Genomic DNA, 16,347 nt, shown 5'->3' on the forward strand with positions numbered 1-16,347 from the left:
ATCTGAGTTGAATTGGGATTAGTCAAGAAAGAAGAGAAGTGATTTAGTTTTGAATTTGACTTGAATTAGGACTTAGCCCTTTAAAGTTTCATCAGAGGGAAAACGAGTAGTATAACAAGTCTACATATCATACATGAACTATATGCATTTGCTTATATCATTTTACACACGCGACTACCAGATACATATTGAAGACTTGTTTGCTATGCTACAAATATGCTACAAATATACGGACATTGAAATTTACAATACGACAAGTTACCTTTGGAACATGCGGGTTATCACGATTAAATTAGTCCATATTTATCTAAATTCATTGTCCTTTCTCGAAAATGCCCATGAATTGTTTTAAAACTATCTTGGGCCTTCAGATTCTGTGGATATACTTCAACGCGTTTGCTGTCTGTACCAGTTCCCTTTTCCCAGAGCTCTTCTCAGCCCCTTCTTCTCTCCTCTTTTAGGATGTGCATGGTTCTCCGGAGTTGAAGCGAGCATATCACCAGGCATGGATGAAGTCGGAGAAGGAGATTCGTTGTATTTTTGAACCACGACTCTTCTCATATGTTCCCTATGTATATTTCTTCCCGCTGACCTTGTCATATCCTCTGTCGATGCTGAAGTGAGAGCAGATGTGTCTCCATCAGACGAGATGATATTCATACTGAGAGCTGTAGGCGTAGCATCTACTGTGGACTGAGGTGAATAAATCGGAGTGTCGTTATCTAAAGTACCATTCGTGTGTACAAATGGATTGATATTCCTTGATGATCGATAAGTCGAACTGAGTGGGGTGCTGGGCATACAGGGAGTGCCAACGTTCTTCGTGTCTGAATTTGGGAAAGAGAGCAAGCATCCATATTCGTTAGTATCAAGCGTAGAGGAATGTCTGATTGACGCAAGTATTGATGTATCTTCATTCGATATTTCCGACTCTGAGCGGAAAGAAGGACGAATGATTTGACATCGTGGAGTCGATTCGCCATCAACGTTGGTTAGAAGAGACCAATTGCTATCTGTACTTTGTGTATCTCGATCATTGGTCCTACTATACTCTATGTGGTTTTCAGTCTGGTTGAGCGCGTAATGGAAAGAGTGGATTTCGTCGCACTCGCACTCGCACTTGCACTCTTGCAATGAGTCATCTTGTTTCATTCTACTAACTTCATCTTCCGATTCTGTCAAAGGAAAATCATCGTTTCCACTTTTGTTTCTTCGTCCATCTCCAGTAGACTGATTGAACAGAGCAGGATGAACTGATTTTTGCGTGGGTACTCTCTTAGTTGATGAATTGGCTGTTCCAGCTCTAAAGTCCATAAATCTAATAGGTTCTTCCTCATCTTGCTGTTCTAACGTATTCTCACCGAGAGGAGATGTGCTCACTAGTGCTATCTCATCTGGATGGGTTTGATTGGACTTCAGGAGGTTGGAAGAAGAAGTATGGAGAGGGGAAGAGGGGTCATCCGATGAAGAGATGATTATGGTGGGTTGCGAGCCGTCATCTGAGGATATCTCACGTCAGCTCTATATCCAAACCACAAAGCCATCAAAAGAACAACTGACTCTGACCTGCTGCTCAAGACGTAAGTGAAGTAAGGGATCAAGTAGATTTCTTACTCACCGTTATTTCTCACACCTTTCGTGGGATCGTTGATTGATACACACCTAGCTGCATTCAGGCATTGTATGTAACCGTCATTCAAGGATTTAGCTTGTGATTTCCAATCTAGCTCAACGTCTCTCCATTCTTTCCTACGTGGTGCATCGTTTTGTTCAGCCTGTTGACTTTGGCTCTTGATGTATTCTTGTGGAGGTGAGAACCGGCGAGATATATTTCTCTTCTTATCTCGAGAGGTTGAGAATGATTTGCAAAGTTGAGAAGATACATTGCGTATATTAGAAAAGAAAGCATTTGACCTATGCTTTGATTCAAGTGGAATTGACGATGTATTTGCAGTTGGACGTGGTCGTGACAAGAACGATAGATAGCCTGAGGAGTTTGGAAGTATAGTACTGAATCTGGGATGTGTAGCTTGTATTCGCGATGATAGGCCAGCAGAGGAAAGGGGTGGTGGTGAAGTGAACGTCGATTGGGAAAGAGGGGATAAGAGTGGACTTCCGCTCTGGGGAAGTTGATCCATGTTGTAGAGATGGTTGAGCCCAATGTTGGGCAGAAGGGATGATGGATACTACATTGTTGAGAAAGGATGTAAATTGAAGATGATAGCTGTGTACACTGAGTACTTTGTTCATATCGTCCTCATCACCATTACCATCACCGTACTCGCCGTCAATCATTCTAATGCAATAATGTTCTTTTTCTCCTGGTCAACCTCCACTTTCACCAACAGTACTACTGTATGGGGAATTCTTTTAATTACGTACCCCATTTATGACATTCTATCCTCTAAATCTCATGTTGATCTCCACATCCCGATTATTGTTGTGATTTTTGCCACCAAAAACATCGAAAATACAACTGCACTTTCATACATACTTCCAACTATAGACGCTTAATCGCAAAGCAATACTCAAAAAACATCGTTTAGTAGCAAAGCCAAGGAAGAGAAAGAGGGAGGTTGCGTTCATCAAGAAAGGAACACACTCAGATTCAGGTCAAAATACAATAGAGTACAAGGTGCACACGACAAATAAATATAAACCACTAAAAAGTGAAAAGTCAATCGCGAAAGGTATACAACCGACAGAGAGAGTAGAAGACTGCTTGATCTTAATCAGCAAGGATGTCAATATCCTCTGATCTGGATAAGTGAGTCTTTTCACTTTCATGCCTGCTATTATCAAGGGGCTACGCTGATCGATGTCTGTTGTTGCTTACTGCCTCTTTCCTTTCCTTCTTCCTATTCCTTGTTTCCTTACATTGGTCATCACAATAGACAAATAGCACAACTGAAACGATGCGAGATAATACCTGAATCAGCAGTGAAAGAGCTATGCCAAAAAGCAAAAGAGATATTGATGGAGGAAGGAAATGTTCAATATGTGGATAGCCCAGTAACGGTGAGTATGGCGATCAACACTCTTCCCAAGGCAGATGGTCTCTCTAGATACTGATACTCATTTGCTGAAAATCTCGGATGATGGTACAGATATGTGGTGATATACATGGACAGTTCTTTGACATGATGGAATTATTCAAGATTGGTGGATTTTGTCCAGAAACAAATTACATCTTCATGGGTAAGTGAAATGACACTTCACTTTGAATCAGATTCGTCTTTTTTATTGGAAGATAATCGCTGACTCGAAAAAATTACGTTGACCGATGTAGGTGATTTCGTGGATAGAGGTTTTCATTCAGTAGAAACATTTCTTCTATTATTACTATTGAAAGTTCGTTATCCAGATCGTATAACGTTAATTAGAGGTAATCATGAATCAAGACAAATAACTCAAGTTTATGGATTTTATGATGAATGTCAAAGGAAATATGGAAGTTCAAACGTTTGGAGATATTGTTGTGATGTCTTTGATTATTTAAGTTTAGGTTGTGTGGTTGATGGAAGAGTTTTTTGTGTACATGGTGGTTTGAGTCCACAAGTTACGAGATTAGATCATGTGAGTGAATTCTCGATCTAAATGGCCACTTGAGTGATGGTGCTGGAAGGGGGAGAGATAAATGAGTGAGAGAGAGAGGGGCGGAGGATTTGAGATCAGGAAGGGTGGGGGAGCGAGAACGGCGGAGGATTTGGGATTGAGAAGCGTAGGGGGAGCGAGAACGGCGGAGGATTTGGAAGAGGGAAGAAGGAGAATTGGGATGCAGGACACGACGATGAACAAAGACAGGCGAGAGTGAAGTTCGGCAATTATTTCCTTTCATTCAGAATCTAGGCTCGTCTTGTCTCTGAAAAGAGCACAGCTAATACCGCCCATTATCACAGATAAGAGTCATAGATAGAAGACAGGAAGTACCTCATGAAGGACCCATGTGTGATTTATTATGGTCAGATCCGGATGGTGAGTGAATACCCCTCATATTACATGTTTCATATGACTAATAATCCCCCCTTAGACATAAGTGGTTGGGGTATGTCACCGAGAGGAGCAGGATTCTTATTTGGCGATGATGTCGTTAGGGTAAGTTTGCTTAAGGGGTCACTTGGAAGTCAAGTTACAACCCAAACTAATGGATTTCATATAGCAATTCAACCATGAGAACGATATAGAACTGATAGCCAGAGCACATCAACTGGTAATGGAGGGATTCAAAGTGAGTACATACTATATAAGGTTATGATCGGACCGGATATTTATTGACGTATCTGGTTTTAGTTGATGTTCGACAGGAAGATTGTGACTGTTTGGTCAGCGCCCAATTACTGTTATAGGTGAGTTCACCATTACAGTCTTGCACATGGGGGGCGGTGTCGCTGATAATATTGATTTCAGATGCGGTAATACAGCAAGCGTGTTGGAATTAGATGAGAACTTGCGTCAAGAGTATAAAGTATTCGAGGCAGCTCCTCAAGACGCAAGAAGTATACCGCAGAAAAGACCTATGATGCATGAGTATTTCTTATAGGCAAGGCCGAGAACGCATGGGTATTTAGTGATTATCGAACGAGACATCACGACTAAATCACAGAAGGAGGAGGGGGCAGAATGGGGACCGAAGGGAAAGAGCAAGGGGTAATCATTATCTACCTGGAACAGATAGTCTGCATAAAATCGCATTGTATCATGATCTGTTTTATAAGTAATACAATCAACGCCAAATGCATAAAAGCATGAGAATCGGTATTGCCCTTTAGCCTGATATATAAGCGTGGGGATCATGAGTGATCAACTGTGAAAGCAGGGGTGAAGCGGAAGAACATTACAACGAGTGTTCATGTTCTTTTTGAAGCCAGAGTGATTTCAGGAACAACATACAGTAAATCCCCCCTTTATTGTCATTTTTGATCCGAGCGTTGTTCGATTGTTTGTTTCATCCTTTTCCCTTCTGTATCGTTCTTTCTTCCCCTTGTCTTCTGACACTTTTGACATCGTCCTTTTAATTCTCTTGGATCACCGCATCCGCTTTGAATAGGAAAATGGGGACCACATCACAAGCTATTCAACCTTGAAAACATGTAATACAAACGCACTGACCTCTTTCATCGGTGAACTGACGAGATGGTGATGTTTTATGACATTGAACGTATTGCATTCCACTCATCTCCCAGAGGAGAACAGAACTGATCATCCATCGACGTCTCATCGAACATTTTGGTTTAACGAATAGACAGTGAAGGCGAATTCCAATCTCCTTCCAAAAAAACGATATATACATATATATAGCTATCATTTTGATCTTAAGATTACTTCGCAGAAAACTGGTCATTTCAAGTGATCAATGATCATGTCTTCTTCTCACAGCATACTCAGCAGCTCCAAACATATCTTGAATCCACTATCAAGAGGTGTAGATCGATTTAAGACATTATCAACATTGATCAATTTCAATCCCAACCCTACCAAACAGAATGGATATTCTGTCACATCTCATTACACCCCCGATGGATCGTATGAGGGTGGGATGATCAATCATAAGAGGGGATTCTCAATGACTTCGATTCTGGAGAGAAGTATTGAGGAAGCTAAGAAAGATCAAATCAAAGATATGGTTAAAGGTTTCGATCTAAAAGTTGATATCGAACCTCCTTCAACTATGCGGATCAAATACCTCAAAGGGATAAAACAAGATTATGCTGATAGTGAGTGTAGTGTGTCTGACTACCTACCTAACACGAAGGAAATCCAAAGAGTTTATTGACTCCTCTTATCGATGTGCTTTAGCATACAAAGATCTCACTGTACCTACAAAAGAATTATTGGAAGCTCTGAGAGACATGCAATCGTGGAGACAGTTAACACCTCAAACTTCCAGTATGTCTAATCTCTACTCTCGACTAACCGATTTCTTCGAAAGTTCCGAAAAGCTGATTTGGGGAAATTATGATGCAGAGGCGGTAGATTATCGTGATTCACTAAGATGTATCTCGCTTTTAGCTGGACCAGATGGTGGGATCAGTAAACCAGTTCTAAAATTGACGGATATCGAAAAAGTTTTATCTGATGAAGTGAGAACTAGTCATCTCCCAAAGCAACAGATTTTTCAGATGCTCTCGGAAAATAGAAGCTAACAAGACGAATAAACGTTTAGTACGGTGTGACATGGAGGCTTATACGACATCTGATTGAGCATGGTCTAGTACCTGAACTAGAGGCTTTAGATGATCAATGGAAAGCCATGGTGAAATTCAACAGAGTACATGGATTCGGTAAAGTCAAAGCTCAAGCTTAGTGAGTTTAGCAAGCAGCTTATCTGATAATCAATCACTATTTCGAGAGTTTTCTCATTGTACTTTGCTAATTCTCGGGGAAATGACATATGTAGTATCGATGCGGGAGCAAGGACACTTGAAGATTTATATCACTCAAAAGATAAAGAGTTTGGTAGGAAAGTATCTGATGCTCAAAAGGTATGTCTACGAGGTTGCGTGATTCTGACGAGTGGTGTCGAGATCTGGCAATGGTCAATGAATAGAAGCTGATGCTCATGTTACATGAAAAATAGCTGGCGATTAAATATCACAAAGAGATGGATCTCATGATTCCTAGATCTGAAGTAGAAGAATTCGAAAGATTAATCAGAGATGCATTGAGAAAAGTTGATTTGACCCGTGAGTCTCTCAAACCTTCCCGTATCACTAAGCTCACCGTTACTTATGATGATACACCACAGTCGGATTCGCTATCATGGGATCATACAGAAGAGGCGAATATGTTAGCAGTGACATTGATATGGTTGTATGGCATGAGTAAGTGATTTTTTTTCCAACGGTACCTCTGAAACCTCATTGTTGGGTACAATCAATGGGCGTGACTTAATGTGTGTGTGATTTAGTTCGTTCCTTCGTAGAGACAGAGATGAGAAATCGAGAAAAGGAGGATATCTGCCTGATAGCCTGATGGGAAAAGTCATGGGTGCTCTGATAAATGAGGGATTGATTGAAGGAGATAAATTATTCTCCAGGGGTAAATGAGAGGTTATTCAGGCTGCTTCTCGAAGTTGCTGGTTACAGAGATCAGTCACGCTGATATGTTGATATGTCACTCGCTCATTTAGGAGAGAAGAAAGTTTTAGCTTTGACTAGACTCCCTACCTCGAACTCTGTTCATCGCCAAATCGATATCAGATTATGTCCACTTGAGAGTCTACCTTATATGTTACTTGGTAACACAGGGGATGATAGACTGATGAAAAGCCTAAGGTATAGAGCAGTACAAAAAGGATGGGTGTTGAACGAGTACGCCATGGGTGAAAGAGTGGAAGGTAGCGTGAGTTTACGCCTTCGATTCCTGTGACCATGGAGGGCATTTGCTAAGCTCATGTGGTGAAATCAATTCATAGAACGGCAATGAGTAGTTCTATCTTCCACAGATCGATTGAGGCTAGACCACATCCTTCAGCGTGAGACAGTACTGACGATGTCATTGGCCTCGTAGTATGGGTCAAGGATGGTGGTGAAATCATCGTCAATAGTGAAAAAGAGATATTTGACAAGGTCAGTGAGAATACTCCCGAATACTAACAACTTCGTCCAATACGGTAGCATGCTAACCGATGTTTAAAATCCAGCTCGACCTTCCTTACCTTGAGGTATGTTTAAATCATTCATATTCTCCCAGCTCACAGACACGATCGATTCTCGGTATTACCGTCAGGATCGATCCCCTTTATTCGAGACTTGTCAAGTCCCCCTCCTTTGGCTAAATTCGCTGACGTGCTCAACTTTGTTTCATCCTATTTTCGACTCGATTTGCACTTGAACCCTTTGTTTCGTTGCATGACAACAATAGCCAACAATGAGATCCTATCACAAATACAGACATGTCCTCCATATCTAGAGTTGCGCTTTACAGTAGTAACTAACTTAATGTGTGATGAATCTTGTGCCACAATTCACCCTAGTATGGTCATCGGCTTTCACCGCTTTCTCTTTCCCATTAGTTTCAGGGTAAATGCGAGATGCAGTGGGATTGTTTTTTTCCCTCGTATCACGCCATAACACATTCCGTATAAATCATTTTAGTAGTAGTAACTAGTAGTAAGTTGTATGATCGTGCCATACAGCTGATCATAATAATAATAATTTTCACCTGAACCTGACTTTTTTTCTTTTTTTTTTCTTTTTCGATCTTTTTATTCCATACAAAGCCGAATCGTCATATTTTATATATACTCTTGACATTCTTCTCTTTCACTTTCTTTGCATCTATACCTTCCTCTTCTATTAAAACGAAAAACAAAGAACATCTTATAAGCAAACAAAATGACTGGTATCCTCAACGGTAACGGACCTTCTGCCGAGCTCGCTCCTGGCCAGTGAGTATCAATCGTTCCTTTCCAATGTTTTTGGGGACATTTAGAGGATGAAAGAACGCACGTTCATATGCAATATATCCTCCTTGCTATCATTTCCCCTACTACATCTCGTGTCATATACGTGTATGAAGCTGATCAAATCAATCTTTCCCCTTATCCCCCTTCCTTCCTCCCCTCGTCATGCATGAAATCCCTTCACAATCGTCCTTGCTGCCGATCCACCACCATTTTCAACTCGCAGCTTCCTCTTCACCTCTGAATCAGTAGGTGAAGGTCACCCCGACAAGATCTGTGATCAAGTCTCAGATGCTATTCTCGATGCTTGTCTTGCCGAGGACCCTTTCTCCAAGGTGAGTATCGATTATCAGATAAACTTCCGACACCTCATTACCCCGTCTCTTGAAGGACTGTCGCCATTATATTCCTCTTCTCACCAATTCCCATTGGACACGTATAACTCACTAACGTTCGTTCATTCATCAGGTCGCTTGTGAAACCGCCGCTAAAACCGGTATGATCATGGTTTTCGGTGAAATCACCACCAAGGCCCAAGTAGATTTCCAAAAAGTCGTCAGAGACACCATCAAACAAATTGGTTATGATTCTTCCGACAAAGGTTTCGACTACAAGACCTGTAACGTCCTTGTTGCTATCGAACAACAATCTCCTGATATCGCCCAAGGTCTTGACCACGGTGGTTTAGAGAGTATCGGTGCCGGTGATCAAGGTATCATGTGAGTTTCATTTTTACGTCTCTCGGCGCATTCACAATGGCTGATAAAACTTATCACGATAGGTTCGGTTACGCTACTGACGAGACCCCCGAGATGATGCCCCTCACCATCATGCTTTCCCACAAACTCAACTCCGCCATGGCCGCTGCCCGACGAGACGGTTCATTAGGATGGTTGAGACCTGACTCGAAGACTCAAGTCACTGTCGAGTACAAGAAGGGTGAAGATGGAGCTATGATTCCTCTCCGAGTCGACACCGTCGTCATCTCCACTCAACACGCCGAGGAAATCTCCACCGAAGATTTACGTTCAGAGATCTTGGAAAAGATCATCAAAAAGGTTATCCCCAAGAACCTTTTAGACGACAAAGTCGTCTACCACATCCAACCTTCAGGACGATTCGTCATTGGTGGACCTCAAGGTGATGCCGGTTTAACCGGACGAAAGATCATTGTAGACACCTACGGTGGTTGGGGTGCTCACGGTGGTGGTGCCTTCTCCGGAAAAGATTGGTCCAAAGTAGATCGATCAGCAGCTTACACCGCTCGATGGATCGCCAAATCCCTCGTTGCCGCCGGTCTCGCCAGAAGAGCCCTCGTACAACTTTCTTACGCTATCGGTGTAGCAGAACCTTTGTCAATCTTCGTTGACACTTACGGAACTGGAAAGAAATCAGATGCAGAGCTCGTCAATGTCATCAGACAAAACTTTGACCTTAGACCTGGACTTATCGGTGAGTTACCCTAAGAGAATCATCACTTTATAAAAGCTAAGAGCATTTTGCTGATACGTCATACGTTAAATTCAGTCCAAGCTCTTGATCTCCAAAAACCTCAATACCTCAAGACCGCCGCATACGGTCACTTTGGCAACCCCGCTTACTCATGGGAGAAACCCAAGCAACTTCAATTCTAAGTTGTTCAATCGTCTTTACGCGATTATGAGTCTGTGTTCGTTGTCTTAGATCGGTAAACTTGTAATTTTTGGTCTCTCATTCTTTCAAGATTTGAGTGAAGATTATATCTCACTCAAAGTACGAGTTCCTCCTCGTCGTTCTTACTTTTCAATTTTCCAACCCTTATCCACTCACCCCCATAGAATCCTCCCTTTTCTGCAGCCTTTGACTTTTTTGATGATTTATATATACATTATTCCCGCATTTTCAATATACACTCCACATCACTGTATACCCCCCTTTCTACATTCCTCATCCATCCCAAATCGTTTGGAAGGAACGGTATCTTGTAACATCTGTTTGTTGATTCTTCGCTTTGCTTCACAAAATAGAGAATATAGTTTTAGTGCGGAATATCACCCACACACAAATAGACAAAAAAACAATACACAAAATAGCTTTCATAATATTAATATGCAATGCGCTCAACCGCCACAAGATTATTTCTGGGTTGCATATTCGTGCTGCATTGATACACGATGATTTGATTGCATTGTGCAACAATGATTTAGACTTCAAAGTGATTTGACTCGGAAGATGATCACCGTGATGTACTAGTAGGTTTTATCTGGGCCGCATGCTCTCTTCGGTATGGAGATGAAGTAACGGAATCAAAATCAAAGCAAAGTGAGAGGTATTTGTGCCACTCTCAGTCTCATATATTATAACGCCGTGCACTCGTGCTTATCGCCGTCCGAGGTGAAATCTTGTAACTAGGATTTTTTCAAAAGTGGACGAGTGAAGGGGGGGAATTTGGTTTGGAATGTACTCGCATTGCATATATATATAGTAGTATCTTTCTCTTTCTTTGTTCAAACCAAAAAAACATATTCATTAAAAAAGCAAATCAAAATGGCTCCTAGACTCACTGGTTTCTCAGGTAACTCACGACTTCGTCGAGTGAGAGCCGCCGCTGCTCTTGCTGGTGTAGAGCTTGAATGGGATTCATCATTCTCCATGAAATCAGAGTGGAAAACCGAAGAATTCATCGCCAAAAACCCATTCGGTTTCCTCCCCACCCTTGAATTAGAGGATGGTACAGTTCTCAGAGAGTCTGGCGCTATCGCCGAGTACGGTTAGTCTCTTTACTTCTTACATCTCTCTTCTACACTCTTACTACCGATTTTTACGAAATCGCTTTCGTTCAATTATGAGAATTTGGAATTCCTTTCTCCCCTCCTACTTACGTCAATCCCAACTCCCCCTTTTATGATGAGACTTACTTCTCAGTTATCCCTGTCTTAATGACACTGTGTCGAGAATTTTCCGGCGGGTGGTACCGTCATACCTCTGAACTATTATACCCTTTCTACTCTTGCTTTAATTGCATTTGCATATGCGATCGAATAAAACCCAAGGAATCTCAGCTGATGCTTGATTGCTGGTTCGATCAGTCGCCGAGCTCGGTGCCAACTCCACCCTAGTCCCTTCCGATGCCAAAGCCAAGGCTGAGGTCCACGAATGGCAATGCACCGCCGATCAAGAAGTAAGCGAAACTTGTTTTGCACTGCTGGATATCGTTGAACTGATTTTATCGATAGCTCTTCATCCCCGGATCCCTTGCCAATCGACAACTCATGGGTGTCCTCCCTTACAACAAGCCCAACTTTGATGGTATCGTAAAGAAGGTCAACGAGCGACTTGCCGTCATTGACTCCATCCTCGTTAACAAGACATTCCTTGTTGGCGAGCGAATCACACTTGCCGATATTTTCACCGTTACTGCCCTTACCCAAATCTTCTCAACTATCATCGACGCTGAGGCCAGAGTAAAGATCCCCAACGTCATCCGATACTTTGAAACGTAAGTATCATCACAACATGTAATCAGACGATTCCAACTAATCTGACTCTGCACGATCAGCCTCGTAAACCACCCTAAACTCCTCGACATCTTCAACCCTACCAACCTCATCGAGAAAGTCACCCCTCCCGCTGCTCCCGCCAAGGAGCAAAAGCCCAAAGCTGACAAGCCCAAGGAGGCCAAAGCTCCTAAGCCTAAGAAGGAGAAGGAGGTAGATGAAGAAGAGGAAGAGCCCCTTGTACCCGCCGAACCTAAAGTAAAGAACCCCCTCGACGATTTACCCAAATCAGCATTCAACCTCGAGGAATGGAAGAGACAATACTCTAACCTTGACACTCGAGGTGCCAATGGATCTCTCGAATGGTTTTACGAGAAATTCGACAGAGAAGGTTTCTCCATCTGGAGAGTTGACTTCAAATACAACGAGGAGTTGACTCAAGTATTCATGTCTTCCAACCAAGTCGGTGGTTTCTTCAACAGACTTGAAGCTTCCAGAAAATACCTTTTCGGTTCAGTCGGTGTTCTCGGTAAAGCCAACGACTCCATCATCTCCGGTGCCGTCGTTCTCCGAGGTCAAGATATCGAACCCGTTATCAACGTCGCTCCCGATTGGGAATCATACTCTTACAAGAAACTTGACGTCTTCAACAACGAAGATGACAAGAAATTCTTCGAGGGCTCCATGGCTTGGGACCTCATCGTCGACGGTAAAGAGTGGGCTGACGGTAAGAACTTCAAGTAAACAAATTTTTACTTGTTAGTAGTTGTTCTAGTAGAAGATACGAAGTAGTTTTTAATAGCTCGCCGTTAGTAGTGCCCCACATACACATACTCTGTGATGCCACGATTTTTTTTCCATAATGCCTATAATGTTATCGTGTATCCCACATCATCTGTCGCATATATGTGTGTCAAGCATCTGTTCGTGAAATTCCTGTTGATTCAGCGTTTGCTTGCTGGCATAGAATACTGAATTCAGCTGAGGTGAAAGAGATCATTGAGTTGCCACTGAAGTGTTGAAATTGATGTCTTCTATGTATTTACGTGATGAGCGAGAAAGGTTGACATCATCATCCGTGTTATATTTTTATTATTGCTTTCGAACATTTTGATCACATTATCTCAACCCTGCGCGGGGACCAATCCTCGCTCTTCTGCATATGATAGATATACCGTGATAGGGGATATTGGTGAGGCGACTTCAGGCGAGGAGAGGGATTTAGTCAACCCGAAAAGCGACAATGTACGATTCACCACCTATACTACAACGACATATGAAAGAACGAGAAGATCTATCTAGGGATGTGTTGGGCTTACCCATAGGTACGAGGAGAGGTGAGTCTGATATTCTATATTACATACTCATACAAGATGAAAGAAAGAGAGGGGAATTCGTATGATGATCAGATTTGATCAGAATGCTGATACTGTTATTTTAAAATTAAATACAGATTTGGTGAAGCAATTATTATGGTCTTTACCTAGAAACGAGATTATAGATTTGACTGAAGAGTTAAGGGGGATGTTACAAAGGGATATTATTGGAGTGTGTATAATTTCTGCTGCCTTTACTATATCCCGTGTTCGCTATCAAAACCTCGATCTATAAGATCGCATTTTGTTCATCGCTGATGTCGTTGACTGTCTGTCGGTTTAGTCATTACCGCCCGAGCTTTCCTTTTCAATATTATCGAAACTTGAATTGGTGGACTTGTTGAATTGTCAGTTGGTCTGTAAGAAATGGAGAGAAATATGTGAAGAGCAAAGTGAGTGTTTTGAGTTGCCCTTGTTTTCCTCTTTGGCTTTGACGACGAAACGTAGAATGTATTGATCGGGAGCACTGATTCCTCATTCTTCTCATTCAAAAATAATTAGCATTGTGGGCGATACTCTGTACGAATCATATACCACCTATAAAACCAGCTCAACCCACTTGGTCGGAAATATCAGCTTGTCGCTCATCGCTTTCTCGACGCAAATTACCTATCTCCTCATCGTCTTCCCCCGATGAAGATGAAGATGAAGCTCAAGACGAAATGGGAGAATACGGATATGGATATGATGATAGATTTGGATATGCGAATGGGATTATAGATCCTCCAATATCAATGAAAAGTATTGGTATTGGTCATAATAGAAGTATAAGGGAAGGTATAGATCCATTAGGTATGAAAGGTGGTCTAAGAAGAAATGTATGGGAACGTGGTAATAGTCAATTACCATTACATCTTCAATCACCAACATCAACATCATCAAGATCGAGCAAAACCAACGATGGAATAGCGATAGGAATAGGAGAAAAATGGAAAGAACCTCTTGTATCATCGCATTTATCTATCCCATCAACAAAACCACAAGTCAATTACAAACATTTGTATATCACCAATCAGATATTGAATAAACGATTTACTACTCCTAGATCAACAATCAATACATCATCTTCTTACGCATTGACGGAAAATCATCATAATGGGAAGAATGTTGAAACTAAAGGAAAAGGATCAAAACAATTACCAAGAATACCTAAAATACCTAAAGCTAAAACCATCGATGCTATCTCTTCAGTCAAATCAGGTGGATTACCAGGTCATTCAGAAGCTATTTACTCTTTGACTTTGATTCACCATCAAATGAAAATCAATTTAAGTGGTAATAATCAATCTTGTCCTGACTGTCATCCCCCTTTTTCTTCTACCTCATCGCCCTCCTCCTCCGCTACTCCCTCCTCAACAACAGCGACTGCAGCTGCAACAGCGACCAGCGCTCAACTGGTCGATCCTTTTGGTATCTCATCACAAAGTTCGACGCACCATGATACGGTTTCAGGAATAGGAGCTTTGATGCCTGGTCAAAAGAAACTCAATTCTTCCGTTATCAGTGGACGGGAATGGTTACTGTCCGGATCAAGAGATAAGACACTCAGATTGTGGCAATTGTCAATTACTGAACCTAGAGTAGTAAAAGTCTTCTCAGGTGGTCATACAGGTTCAGTCTTGACTCATAGCGTAGTGAAAATACCAGTCTCAATCAACATCACTACCAACTCGAATAGCTCTTCGCCAACGGAAGGAGTCGAAGGAATGAATCTAAATGGGAATGAAACTGATGATGGGAATAGATCGAAAAGAAGGGAAAGGGTAGTAGCTGTTTCCGGTGGAAGTGATGGTAAAATATGTTTATGGGACATTCAAGGTTTCTCTTCCAATCCAGAAAAAACATTTCAAGCTCATGAAGACAGTGTACTTTGCGTTAGAGCGGATGATCAATACGTTGTTAGTTGTTCAAAAGGTGAGTCTATTCTTAGAATGAAACAGTACAGATTGTTTGTGACTAACTTTGCTTCTCATGATTTACTAGATAAAACAATCAGGTTATTCGATATTAACACTCTCGAAGAAAAATTAGTCATTGGTCCTTCTATGAATGGTTCAATCGAGGATGAGAGATTACATAGAGGTGCCGTGAATGCTGTTGGGTTATCAAAAGATTATATGTGAGTGAATACGGAAACACATCCATCGAAGACGAAAATACATACTAAACTCGACAATTTGTTTAGTATCTCAGCATCGGGTGACAAGACACTTCGTATTTGGTCAATTCATACCGGACAACTATTACATGTGATCGAAGCTCATTCAAGAGGAATTGCTTCAATCGATTTCCAAACTTCCCTTCATCCCCCGTCGAATCTACTTGATCTTCATCTGGAAACGGGTGATGAATGGAGAGGGAGCATTGTAACCGGAGCTTCTGATGCAAGTATAAAGCTATTCCATCTCATCGAAAGAGATGTATCGTTTCTGCGATCGAATCAACAACGGCAAACAGCCACCAAAGAACTTAGCGAGAACGCTTTGGCTGTGGGAGAAGGACAAATGATGGACCTGGGTTCCACTTTCACTTCCGACGTCGCCGACGAACTATCAGTGGAAAATGGCAAATTCGTATACTTGAAAGAAGATAAAACGATGTGGGCGCAATGTATCTGTCCACCAGGACTGCATAGACCTTCTTCAGAAACAAATGGATTGACTATCTGTAAGAGATGTGGCAATAGAGGTCACAGTGATTTGATTAGAACGGTTTATATGGGTGAAAATATAGTCGTATCAGGAAGTTACGATTCAAGAGTCAAAGTGAGTTTGAATTATATAATAAATTCGATTTCTAAAATTAGTTCTGGAGCTAATTTTGTGATTTTGTGGTAACGTTATAGATATGGGATAGATCATCAGGACAACATTTGATTGATCTGTCAGGTGCACATACCGGAAGAGTATTCTCAGTTGTTGGCGATAAGTTGAAAATAATTTCATCAGGTTTAGATTGTAGAATCAATATATGGGATTTCAGTCATGGTTTAGATACAAGTTTTGTTGAATTGTAATTTTGACGATGTTGTACTACCATCAATCACGTAGCATATAGCATATAGCATATAGCATATTGCATATTGCGTATT

General features: G+C 41.5%; 6 protein-coding genes across 6 annotated transcripts; 5 read left to right on the forward strand and 1 right to left on the reverse strand.

Moving 5' to 3' along the window:
• Positions 1–387: 387 nt before the first annotated feature.
• Positions 388–2,138, reverse strand: IL334_000179 (uncharacterized protein; the record flags this gene model as incomplete). The annotated part of the gene is made up of 2 exons (XM_062931965.1): positions 388–1,499; positions 1,619–2,138. 2 exons carry the CDS (start codon positions 2,136–2,138, stop codon positions 388–390), a joined length of 1,632 nt encoding a protein of 543 aa, XP_062788016.1.
• A 603-nt stretch (positions 2,139–2,741) lies between these two features.
• On the forward strand, positions 2,742–4,540 carry IL334_000180 (serine/threonine-protein phosphatase PP-X isozyme 1; the record flags this gene model as incomplete). Its single annotated transcript, XM_062931966.1, has 9 exons — positions 2,742–2,767; positions 2,895–3,018; positions 3,108–3,198; positions 3,290–3,576; positions 3,900–3,975; positions 4,031–4,095; positions 4,160–4,228; positions 4,291–4,346; positions 4,408–4,540. The coding sequence occupies 9 exons, from the start codon at positions 2,742–2,744 to the stop codon at positions 4,538–4,540; spliced, it is 927 nt and encodes a 308-aa protein (XP_062788017.1).
• An 813-nt stretch (positions 4,541–5,353) lies between these two features.
• On the forward strand, positions 5,354–7,911 carry IL334_000181 (uncharacterized protein; the record flags this gene model as incomplete). The annotated part of the gene is made up of 12 exons (XM_062931967.1): positions 5,354–5,714; positions 5,797–5,886; positions 5,965–6,080; positions 6,164–6,303; positions 6,398–6,482; positions 6,578–6,683; positions 6,746–6,821; positions 6,908–7,038; positions 7,130–7,341; positions 7,521–7,568; positions 7,643–7,663; positions 7,864–7,911. 12 exons carry the CDS (start codon positions 5,354–5,356, stop codon positions 7,909–7,911), a joined length of 1,434 nt encoding a protein of 477 aa, XP_062788018.1.
• Positions 7,912–8,336: 425 nt separating this feature from the next.
• On the forward strand, positions 8,337–10,038 carry IL334_000182 (S-adenosylmethionine synthase; the record flags this gene model as incomplete). The annotated part of the gene is made up of 5 exons (XM_062931968.1): positions 8,337–8,389; positions 8,631–8,739; positions 8,873–9,123; positions 9,186–9,856; positions 9,932–10,038. 5 exons carry the CDS (start codon positions 8,337–8,339, stop codon positions 10,036–10,038), a joined length of 1,191 nt encoding a protein of 396 aa, XP_062788019.1.
• An 892-nt stretch (positions 10,039–10,930) lies between these two features.
• On the forward strand, positions 10,931–12,624 carry IL334_000183 (uncharacterized protein; the record flags this gene model as incomplete). The annotated part of the gene is made up of 4 exons (XM_062931969.1): positions 10,931–11,153; positions 11,473–11,564; positions 11,620–11,882; positions 11,943–12,624. 4 exons carry the CDS (start codon positions 10,931–10,933, stop codon positions 12,622–12,624), a joined length of 1,260 nt encoding a protein of 419 aa, XP_062788020.1.
• A 499-nt stretch (positions 12,625–13,123) lies between these two features.
• On the forward strand, positions 13,124–16,272 carry IL334_000184 (uncharacterized protein; the record flags this gene model as incomplete). Its single annotated transcript, XM_062931970.1, has 7 exons — positions 13,124–13,217; positions 13,334–13,428; positions 13,540–13,648; positions 13,758–15,170; positions 15,240–15,375; positions 15,442–16,021; positions 16,102–16,272. 7 exons carry the CDS (start codon positions 13,124–13,126, stop codon positions 16,270–16,272), a joined length of 2,598 nt encoding a protein of 865 aa, XP_062788021.1.
• Positions 16,273–16,347: the final 75 nt, after the last annotated feature.

This window comes from Kwoniella shivajii, chromosome 1 (assembly GCF_035658355.1).
Source record: "Kwoniella shivajii chromosome 1, complete sequence".
Taxonomy (NCBI): Eukaryota; Fungi; Basidiomycota; class Tremellomycetes; order Tremellales; family Cryptococcaceae; genus Kwoniella; species Kwoniella shivajii.